Source organism: Nesoenas mayeri, assembly GCF_963082525.1.
Source record: "Nesoenas mayeri genome assembly, chromosome: Z".
Classification (NCBI taxonomy): Eukaryota; Metazoa; Chordata; class Aves; order Columbiformes; family Columbidae; genus Nesoenas; species Nesoenas mayeri.
This window is the reverse complement of record NC_137542.1, coordinates 61553920-61565740: the sequence shown is the minus strand read 5'-3', so window position 1 is coordinate 61565740 and position 11821 is coordinate 61553920. Positions and strand designations below refer to the sequence as shown.

Sequence of the window (11821 nt, the reverse complement as noted above, 5' to 3'; positions counted from 1 at the left end):
CTGTGTACGTTTGTTCTGGTTTATATGTGTACATGGAGAAATGGGACAAGTGTTGTTTCTAGGAAAACATAATTTGTGTAAGAGCAGTTCATTTCACTTGACAAGGTAGCGAAACCTCCATCTGTGGGGACCAGTTTCATCATAAGGTGTTCCCCATCCCAGTTACCTATGTTTATTGCTTGGAGATGTTAGATGAATTACACAGTTTACACTACAGTTTTCTTGAAACTCTGTGCTAATTTTTCATTTAGTTCATGTTCTTTTGGGCCAACAGTGTTTTAGCTGCAGCACAGGTAATAGTTTTGCAAGTCCTACTTCTTCCCACTATCTCTAAGCTCTGCTACTCTAGAAGATTTATAAAAACATCCACCGTTTCAGTAGCTTAGGCCTTTTTACTAGTGAAAATGCTTTCATTTCTGTGGAAGCTATTCTCCATTAAGTTGCAGTTCTTCTTGTGAAAACAGTATGCATGAGATGTCTCACTTTTCCCAAATCAGATTTTGTTCAGGTACAAGGATACAGATGTTCCTTTCTTGATTACCAGCTATTTAATCTCAAACTAGTATCTGAAAGGTGAGATCTCTTTCCTGGCCTATGTTTGGTTGATAGTAATACAGATTTTGTGTAACTTCATTAAAATTCCAGAAAGAGTTGTTTCGATGGTATTTTCATTGTCTTTATGTTAACTCATATGCAAGCAAGAGAAATTAAAAGCAGGAGAAGACCATGTGGCTGTTTCAAATATCAGCATTTACAAACTATCTCCCTGATGTGCAGATGTATGACAGTGTAGTTGCTTTTTATAAATGGCCATTCAACTTGACTTAGAGGTGATAATTAGCCACCAGTAAGACAGTAATAAAGTCACAGACCACAGTCATCCCTCAAATGTACCTGCATTGCAGCGAGTCACATTAAGCTGCAAATAAACATCCCATGATATCAGTGCCTGGCTGTGGAACATGGACATGAAGCCAATATTAAATCTGGCCACAACACAGGCTTGACTTCACATGACTTGTAGCATTCAGGGCTCAGGTTACTCTGAGATGGCATTTGTATGTTTCTTGTTACTTCTGTGTATTTACTGAGAAAACATTATGTTAGCAAAATGCTTGTTGCCTGAATTTTAACTCTAGGAACATAGTTTCCCGGTAAATGAAATGAGTTATGAATGGCATCTGTCAGATTTTATAGGTTATCTTGACAAACAGAAGTTTGACCCTGAATCTTGGTGATTGGCCCTAAATATGTATAAAATGAGCTTTCAAATGATACGGTCCAACATGGCATTTATAATTAATAGAAAGCTGTATGATAGTTTTTGCAGATTTAGCTGTAGAATTTTGTCATAATGGGAGGCTGTTATCAAAGCAACGTAACAATCATTTTAGATTTATGCCAGCTAATAGGAACTATTTTTTTTTTAATAAATACAAGTTGGACCTGAGCACATGGCCAGCTTGCTTTTGTGAAAGGTCAAGAACAACAAGGAAAAAGTTCTGAGGCATGTCTGATGCCTGTTGTCCCTTGGACTGCTTTTGTTTCCACAACTAAATCAACCAGAGATTTTGATGGATTCTGGTTTATAGGAAATACCTTTAAAATTCTAATTAAAAATAATGACTCTGCATAATATATTAGCCTTGTAATTAACTTTATTGTCTTCCTTTTTATGGGCTTGTTCCTGTGATCTCTCAAGGACCCTCATGAGGCTCTGAGTACCCTCAGTCTCTAGCAAAGCTGCACTGGAATCCTTCATGTTCAACAGTTTGTGTAGACACTCAGCACCTTGTGGAACGGAGCTAACTTTTTTTGGTTTGGAAACAGTTTTGTGGCTGTTCCAGTTCCTATTTTGGTTTGTGTCTGTGTAGCCAGCATGATACTTGAGCTTAATATAGCAATTGTTCCAATGGTGGCTCATGGCAAAACAAAAATATTCACCTGAAGTAAGTTGTGTGTAGAAGCTTTATAAAATAACATGTCTGTGTTACTGAAACATTTTAAATTTCAGGATCAGTTAAATGAATTGCTGATAGCAGTGGAAGAAAAGTCAATGAAGACTGAAGAATTTGTGAGTGATATTGAATCACTATTTAAATCTGTTGAGGTAAGTCCAATGTCTTAACACACTAGCTTTCTTTCCCTCTACAAAAATACTTCTAATATATACTTGCCTTATTTTGTAGCATCATTGTTTCCACTAAAATGGACTGTTTCTCTAGTCCCTAAAATGACCTATGCCACTGGAAGGTGTTAACTTCAGGGAAAGAAGAAGATTGCTTTTTTTTGCACACTGTTGTGAATTGGAATATGTGACTGGCAAGCACTGAAGGAAAAAGTCGCCTTGTGTTTATGTTTATAAAAGCTTGCACTTTGTGTCTTTATTTAGAATCCTGTGTGAGGCATCTAAATGAGTTGCCCAATGTCTTAGGTTCTTGATGCCCAAGTTCTTAAGCTTTGAGTATTAATTTCAGTTAAAAGTTAATTTCAGTTAAAAGTATGGATTTTTAGCTACTTCGTAGACAGACTTCTGTCTCAATACTTAAATGTAGAAGTTTAATTTTAAACACCAACAATTAAAAAAAAAATGGCATTGTTTTTAATATATTTTGCTAGCATTTTTTCTATCAGATGAGCTTACTTACAGAAATAAAGTCCTGTTATTGTCAGGATGCCAGAAGGATTTTGGTGGAGAGCTCATGTATGGTAGTTGAGAATTTCTGTGTATTCATTAAATGTTATAATTTTATTCTGCTGATCAGTACACATCGGTTTTCATTTTTCAGGAAAACTGTAAGAAAAATGCAGAGTTATTGGAAAAGCAGAATGAAGAGATGCTTAAGAAAATGGTAGCACAATATGATGAGAAATCAGAGAACTTTGAGGAGCTGAAGAAGATGAAAATGGAGTACCTATATGAGCAGATGGTTAACTTCCAGCAAACTGTCGATTCAGCAAAGGAAACTTTGGAGACAACGCTAAAAGAAATGGAAGAGCTCGATGGATTTGTTTTCCTAAATGTAAGTAAAAACAGTTTTCCTTCTGTAGCGTTTATACTAGTTAGGAAATAATTTATACAGTACCTAGGCTGAGAATGAGTTATTTTGAGTTATTTACCTTCCTCCTTTTTTTTGTATTTTGTTTTGGTTTTAAGGTAGCTATATCTTGCAAGCTCAGCTATTCCACTCTGAAACTGCTAGATCCTTTGCTTTTGTCATGCTCAGAGAAAATGGCAAAGTTGATGCATAGGATAACAACGTGCCTTGTACCATTAAAATGGTTCTCTTTTGCGAAGAGAAGTGTAAGAGGTGGTTTGATAATTTATCTAGAATTATCCACTGAGGAGTAAGGAATATTAGAGTAAAAGGTACTTCACTGTGTGAAAAATAAAGGTGAACCAAGAAGTTGTAGCTGAAAATTATCCAAACTTTTTTTTTAAATAAGCGGACACAGACAGTAATTGTGCGCTCTGATTACTGAGCCTATGATAAATGTTTACTGCTGAAATCCAGTGAGCGGCTGCATACTTCTTAGTTGCCAGCTGGGGTTAAACCACAATGGGCTAGGTTTACGAATGTGCATGGGAGGTGCATGTCTGTAATGGTCCTTCTGCATGTGAAAAATAGCCCTTGTCAATCTGCATGACCAGAGTTACCTAGCTCATACAGTCCTCAGTTATAAACTGGTTTCTGAGGGTTTTGCATGGTAATCATTAATGGACTGGGTCCTCCAAGACTGTTCTTGTGCTGTGAGACTTGTCCATAAGTGAGCTGTGTCACTTTCTCCTCTGTGGAAGTGTATCAGCAGTCTTGAAGGGGATGGGGTTTCTGGAACAATAATCCTCTCCCATTATGGAATTAGCACTTAGCCTGGAAGTTGCAGAGAAACTACCCTGGGATGAAAGAAATGAAAAGCTCAAATTACTGTCTAAAGACTGGTCATTCATGCAAAATAGAACAGCTTTCCCAATACAAGCCCCTAGGCCATATACCAGCAGTTATAGAAATGATGGAGCAATATTTGGCTTTCTCCCCTGCTCCAAACTACATAGTATCTTAGTATCCTGTAACCAAGTGTGGTAGATTGACTATTTGCGGATGGATGAAAAATACGTCTTATTTTCCTGAACTTGTGAGGTACTGGATCAGTGCTTCGGCAAAAGGACAACTTTGTAATTTGAAATTCTTTTGTGGGGTGGGAAAATTATTAGATTCCCTGCCCCTTTATGTTACTGATAGAGGGCAAGAACTTTTCTGTCCACCAGCCAGATAATCTTGGCTGAAGTTTTGTGGAGCATGGGAGAAACTCTCACTCTATGAGTAAAAATCTTACCCAACTTCTAGGAATAGGAAGTTATGAAGGAGATTTCAGCCAGAACATAGATTTCAGTATTCTTTGTGTGCAGGTGATTTCTTTCTGTAAAAGCCTTGATTTAAAAAAGTATTTGACTGTGCTTCAGTCTTTAAACCTGAATATTGAATACTGACCCCTCAGGAGCTTAAGACCAGATTTAGACTCTAATAGCCTGCTGGGCCAGAGCTTTGAAAGGGAATATTCTTAAGGAACCAAATTCTCTGCTGGTGTGAATGAACAGCATCCCAGACAACACCAACTCAATAAAGCCGTGTGTATTTTATGTCTGTGGAGAGTCACAAGGCTGTTTGAGGAGTGGGTCTTCAACCTTTTCAGGGTTTTGAAAACTGTTAATACATTTCTTTTTTTCCTCCTCTAGTCATCTAAAGAATTGAATAAAAGGTATATGAAGTATGGATTAAGTGCACCGTAGTGAGTACTAGGCCTAGCATGCTGGATGCTTCGTTTAGTATTTGCAAGCTTTGAAAACACACTGGTAATATTCATGCTTATTTTTATAAACCTTGCAAATAATGAAATGAAGAGAAGAGGTTTTATGCTTGTTGCTGCAACTGGTTTTGAAGTGTTTTGCATGTGTTCTGTAGTACATCAATTAAACAAGTAGCATTTTAAAATGTCAGGTCATTTTTAAATCTCTACACAGACATTTTTAAACAGATGTTCCTTGCAGTTATTGTTATACACACATACACTAAAAACATTTTGAGAATGCTTCAGTCTTTTAGATGTCACTGGTACAGTCTTTTTTCACTAGTTTGGTTCTGTATTACCTGGTCTCTGAAAGGTTGTAATGCAAAGTGTCACTCACATGGCTTGGGTTGTTGAAATACATTTCTGAACCCAAATTCAGAAATAAAAAAATTTTAAAAAAATTAAAAAGAGCTTATATAGCTTTCGAAAGCTTACCAGGAGACTATGGGCTGATGTTTCCCTATGTCTGTTCATTAGCACTGCCTGACTCAGGATGTGTCAGAGGTCTGGTGCCTCATTACAGCTGCATCCTTACCTGCCTGTACGTACCAATAAATACATGCAAAATACATGCAGTTCCAAATAGTTCTCTGCCATCTATGATTTCCTCGAGGAAGTCATTTTGGTGGGACTCATCCTTCACAAGGGAAGTGTTTGATTATAAGCCCATATTGCCGTAATAATTTTTCCAAGGGGAACTACAAATGCTTGGATGGGCTGGCTGCAGGGTCCCCTTACGCAAGCCACCAAACCTACTCTGCCCACACCACTGCTGCTGACACTGCCCAAAGGGCCTGGGCATTGCGCAGTGGACATCAAATATACCCTGTCAGGGCTGTCTCAGCCACCACAGTGATATGTCTGCTGACAGGGTCTGGCATATAAGAATGATATGAGTGTTCCAGTTCACAGTCAAATTACAACCCCAGGACAGCAGTCTGAAGAGAGTGTGCCACACGCCCCTTCACTGTTCCTATTAATCTGCAGAATTAGGACAATGAATATGGAGTCACCTGTTGTAAATCAAAATGTGAGAGTCTGGCTACATATTTGCATGTTGTTTATCGCCTATGAGTAGGTTGGGTATAATGGGACAAAAAAAATTTCCAAGGCTTTCTGTATACTTGGCCTTTATTTGTTTACTTACACACTAACCTCGAAGTTTATTATTGTGCATGGGTTTGGTTATTCATTTACTTTGTTAATACCTGACTTACTAAAAAAAGTTAAGAACAACTCTACATATTCTAACAATGCATATTTTTCTCAAGAAAGTGTATTTTATGTTTGTTGTTTTTTGTTAAGGCCATGCATAATTAACTACTTCAGTGACTGAAAAAAAGAAGAAGGGGAGAAAGTTAAAATTCAGTTGCCTTGAAAAAAAAATTCATTTCCTTGAAGCTGCTTCTGCCTCAGAATTAAAAATCTGCTGGGTTTTTTCCTTTAATGAACTCAGCAAATATGAGCTAATTAAGTGGAATCTATCTTCCTACTCCTGTGTTTTTTGCTTGCCACAAGCAGCTGCTTTACATGACGTCTCTGGAGTCAGCTGCTCCAGTTCAGCTCTAAGGTTTGTTACCTTTAAAGACACTGTGTCAGTAAGTCCAAACCCCTGTGCTCTTGGGAGTCTTGCTGTGAACTTCAAATCCTCACGTTCTCATGGGCCAAGTGTGTACACACCATGTGCACTCTCACTGTGTTCCTGATCCAAAATCACAGTGTGCCATGAATGTTCAAAATCAAGGAAACAGCTTCTCCTTGTGTATTGTCCTCAGGTTCACGGGAAATATTTAGAGTAGCATACATCACATGGTCTTTGCTTCTGGCCTTCAGAAAACTATGTGATGCCACAAGGGATTTGTACAGACAGCCATATGTTTTCTTCCAATAGGTTACTTTCTGCAATGGATTCTGCCCTGTCTTTAGAGAAAGTGCCCAGAGCTTTCTCACTGTTCGAGCACTATGCGGACAGTCCAGGACAAAGCAACCAACACTCCTTAAAACATGTGGCTGGTAAGAATCTCTGAATATCATCTTTACAAAAGCTAACGTTTTGGCAATGCTTTGGAAATTTTAGAAAGCTAAAAACAGAATCTATTTGAGAAGGATGAATTTGCAAACCATGTAATTAGCAATCAGAGCTGAATATAAAATGAAGTCTAATTGTGCACAAGTGTTTGGCTTATAGTAGGATGCTAAGATGAGCAACAGAGGGAGAAGTGCTAAAGTTGGGGTTTCATGCATCGTTTGAGATATCTGAACCTCAGATGAGCAGAAGGCCTATCTGTAAATCTCCAAGGTCTAAAGAAGGTGCTGTTCACTTGCAGGCAAGGACAGAAGAGACAATCGAAGGGTCTCCTGAGCTGCCTTCCCCTGAGGACAGCAGCTCTAACATCACTGGTGTGGGGAGGAGAGCAAGGGGCTGGCTGATGGCCGAGGTCCCTGGGCTTGTGCTGAGTGGATGGAGGCACCTGAAACTCACATGTGATGTGAAGGCAGAGAGTGGTTAACCATAGCTGGTTAACCTGCTTGGAGGGCAGTAGTGAAAATTGCACATGATGAAGGGGTTTATTCATCTGTATGTGATATTTCATGTCCTGTAAAAAGCCTGCCTGTGTGGGCTGGACATAGACCTATAGAATTTTTCTGAATCTGGAGAGCTGTTAATGAAGAGTTTGTCAGTACGAATTTGTGGATTCATTTTCCTCAAAAAGGATTTCACTTCAGTGTTTCTTTCTCAAGATAAGGCTTGTTTGGGGATCTTGCATCTCAGTGTGACCTCCCATTCACCACCAGACACACACCACTGCTGACGTTGTCACCCTCTGACTTCACAAGCAAAGCCTCTTTCTCCTGTGTTTGGTCCCTGAGCACTGGAACTAGAACACTGATTTCCCTAAGGTACTTTTCTTCCTGGCTGGATTTTCACATGACTAATGAGACATCAGAGAAGTGTCATCCTATGCAGACTCTCCGGTGTCTAATAAGAGTTAAGTGCACTCATCAGTGTCACTATAGGGAGATCGTCTCTCTCCTCCACACCATGTATTTTATTAGACCTACAGGAACGAAATATCTCAGAGACCTTAACTTTCTTATGAGATTTGTATGAATTTGCCTGCAGCCTTCAAATTTTCTCAGGTGAAGCTGGACAGGATGCATACAGTGTTATCCCAGTGTCATCTTTTTAGGAAGCCAGATAAAAAGACCTTTTTTTGTAACCCACTTTCAATCAGCATTATCGGTGAAAATGTGCTGTGTGTTTTAGTTTAGCTCCTAAATTTCCTGCTATACTCCCATGGGTGAAGCGGTTCTTTCTCCTGGTCTGCTACCTACTGCAAAGTCATCCAGGAGGACGGACCTGTTTTGTCACACTGTATTACCTTTTCCCACAAGTCACTCCAATGTGTTTTTCCCTAAACTACTGAGATCAGCTTTTCAGTTTGATTTGCATTAGCTACTGTGTTTGCTGAACACCAAATGGTGCCAGACCAGTTTGCTTTGACAAACTGGAAATAAATTACTGTCCACTAGAAAGTGACCTTCAAATCTCCTCATCCTTTATAGTTTCTTCTCTTTCTCTTTCTAAAATACCTCATTTTGTTCTTTGCTTCCATTACCAAGTATTTCAATTGCTATTGTGATTTTTACTTTGGTGAGCAGAAGACAAAAATACATATTTCTTTTGTTTCGAGATTACACCCTTCCTAAAGGAAAACAGAGGTAAATGCCTACCTGGAACTTTATTTGGAGTTGAATGCCTTGAGTACATCATTCATCACACACTGGAGGCAAATGTCAGATACTCTCAGATTTTTTTTTGACTGAAGCCATTTGATGAAATACATGTGAATTTGCCATGTTTCTCCAATACACATATTTTTCCTTCAGAAAGTATAGTTTTTTACTGAACAGCTTCATAAAACTTTATTTCCACCACTTCAGACACATCATTCCTTCAAAATGCCCTCCTTTTCCAAATTTTCCATACCTACTAATGAAAAGCCATTTTCCCACAAATGCTTCCTCCTTTCATGAAGGCATCCCCATCAACAGATGCATAAGCATGAAGAACTCTTGCAGCATCCCATTGAGCCTATTGGAACACGAACTTTTCTACAAGAAGAGTAGGAATAATTTAAAAATTGAAATATTCTTTCCAAAGTTTGCCATTAGCCCTTCCCTTTTATATCAGAAGGTTCCTTTTCTGATTCTAAAAATCTTCCATTAGAGTTGGAGAGGAATGTAACTGCTCTTCTTCTTCTTCAAGTCCACAAAGCTAAGGAAATCTAAATTCTCATTACATTGGAAAAGGTAAATATCCACAAAGCATTTGAGATTAGTTGTTTTTTTTTTTCTCCTGGGGGCTATGGAGATACAAGTAGCATTAAGGAAAAACTTCCTTACACCACAGCACTTCATTGAAAACTGAACTGATGAGAAAATGTCTCACTTTTCTATTAAAAAATATGATTTAGTCAAACTTGCAGAGCAAATACCTCATTCCTTTGACTAAAATTCGTTCAAAAAAGAACCAGCACTTTGATAACACAAAAATGTTCTGGTTTTGAAGAGAATAGTTCAACTTCTTGCTTTGAAATTACTTCCTTTCAAAAGTTTATTTCATATTATGGAAAAGGAAATTAGAGATCAAATGTTTCTCAATGTTACTGAAATGAATTTTGATCTGTATTTTTTTTTTTTCCCCAGAAGTTTCATTCATTAATCTGTCTTCCCTTCAAATTTCGTGTAATAATAAATCTTGCAGTTGTGGGGTTTCTGTGACCATAAATAGCAGTTTCTAGGCAACTTCACAGGAAAAGAAAAAAAAGCTGATTTCCCCACTGAGTCCACTGAAAGGAAGTATTTTCTTAAAGATTATCAGCTCTTAAATTGACCAGCTCTGGATGCAGTCAAAAAACCAAAATGCTGATTGTTTTTAGCAATGAGAAGGGTAATATTTTTCAATGGAAAGCAGATGTAATCCTACCGTACTGGTAGCTCTCTGTATAAATCATAAGGAAACAGCCAACATCTGCATTTGCCTTGTTCATGACACAGGGGATCATCATCATTACTGTGAAGATAACTGAAAAAAGCAAAAACTTTCTGCTGAGATTCTGAGAGAATTCATGCAATATGGAAATTTACTGGGTGAAGAAATAGAACCATGTATTTTCATTCCCTGCAATCATTTTAACAATGAACATCTTTTGGGGCTTTTTGCTTCTTTCTTTCCCCTCCCTCTCTTTTAAGCCATAATCATAGAGGGGAACAATGCTTCATCAGGGATGGGTCTGTGCCAATCAGGAGACAAAGTTTGGATGAAATTTGGGAAGCCTTGGATGTCTTTGAAACACTCTTTGTGGCAGATACTCCTAGTTGTCCCACAGTGTGCAGGTGCTTTGGCAGAGCTTGGGTTCACTTGCGCACCAATAATTCTCTGTCCGCTGGGTCTGTGGAGAAAGTGACCATGCCAGGCAGGAGCACCGAGCTGTGCACCTACAGTAGGAGTCCATGTCTGGGCACGGGCAGACCCAAGGCTGCAGGGAACCTCCTGCTCCCCAGTGCTATTAGAGCCTTCTTTTGCCTAAAACACATCCCTGCTGCTGTCAGTGTCAGTGGATTTGACATGCCATGTGAATCACTGCCAGGTATGGCAGGTCTTTTCCCCTGCTTGCCTTTCTGTGATCAGCTACATACATCTGTCTCTGGAGGAGCCTTGCTTCTTCTGCACGTTCCCTCTTGTCATCAGTGAGCTATCCTATGCTGTTTGCTACAAACAAATGCTTTCAGTCTCTGCTTTCAATGGTGTCCTCTTCACAGGGTGACCTCTTCTCTGGTGCCTGTGCTGCAAGGCAAGGTCAGGTCAGGTAATTGAGATGGTGGTCACCCAAAGGAGCATGCATTAGCCTCCAGGGTCATCTGGCCTTTCTGAGGAGGTGGCCTGAACTTAGCAGGAGTTTCTTGGGGTTTCATCAGCAGATGTACCTTGAAGTGGAGCACAGAGCTGGACAGCACTCCCTGTGACTGAAGGGAGCAGGCTCTTGGGGAAAGGAGAGGGATCACTGGAGCTGTATGACAGCTCTGTGTGTCCAGGATTGCCACTGCCCTGGGACACTCCCTGCTGGAGGTCAGAAATGAGCAGCTGTCCCATGACTCATTTGCATGATGGTCCTGCCCTATGGGGAAGGACCTAAAGAGCTGGGCAATGTGCAGGCACACACTTTGTGCTGGGTTCAGGTGGTGCTGGTACTAGGACTGGATTTTATTTTGTCCAGACTGTAAGGAAAATGGACACATTCCAACGCTGAATAATTACTTTTTTTCTATTCCTTGTTTAGGAGGACCTGGTGCTCTAAAACTGCACCAGTATTCCATAAGTCATATACTTGCTGTGCTTGTTTTGTGGAAATAACCAACCTCAGTAAAACACAGGTTGCCTTGTGAACCTGTAGGTAATTTTGCTGAAAATGTACGAGTGTAAATAACAACAAGAGACTTTCCTCTCAGTCCCACAGACACCAGCTGTTGTACCTCAGGAACCAAACTCGGCCACCAGCACCTCCATTGCCATCTACTGGGTTGTGAATGATGGGGACGCCATTGACTGCTTCCAGGTCTACTGTATGGAGGAGCTGCAAGCCGGCAAAGATGCAGGAGGTGGGTAACGTCTTGTCTTCACGATGGCAGAAGTCCTTTCTGCTCCAGTCTGAGATCAGTAGAGGGTAGGCCAAGCTGTGGAGAGGGCCTGGGATGCAGAGAGGAGAGAGGCTGTGAAGGCATCATGCGTAAGACTAAGGATGGGTAATGATGGAGGAGAACATGAGACAGATGCTGTTCCTTCTCTTCCCCTTCATTTTCCAAAATATAAGATATATATCCTGGTCTGTGAAGTGCAGGGCTGTTGTTTGCGGAGAAGCAGCAACATCCCTGTTGAGGTGCCATTTTATGAAGTGGCCTGACTTCATAG

General features: G+C 39.8%; 1 protein-coding gene across 1 annotated transcript in view; it reads left to right on the top strand.

Moving 5' to 3' along the window:
- Positions 1-11821, top strand: part of CMYA5 (cardiomyopathy associated 5) — a gene marked incomplete at both ends in the record, with an annotated part of 46633 nt that overhangs the window by 20179 nt on the left and 14633 nt on the right. The window contains 5 exons of the mRNA XM_080362895.1: positions 2015-2110; positions 2790-3023; positions 4736-4758; positions 6740-6861; positions 11362-11511. Of these exons, the coding sequence (XP_080219021.1) occupies positions 2015-2110; positions 2790-3023; positions 4736-4758; positions 6740-6861; positions 11362-11511 (625 nt within the window). The remainder of the gene's footprint in view (positions 1-2014; positions 2111-2789; positions 3024-4735; positions 4759-6739; positions 6862-11361; positions 11512-11821) is intronic.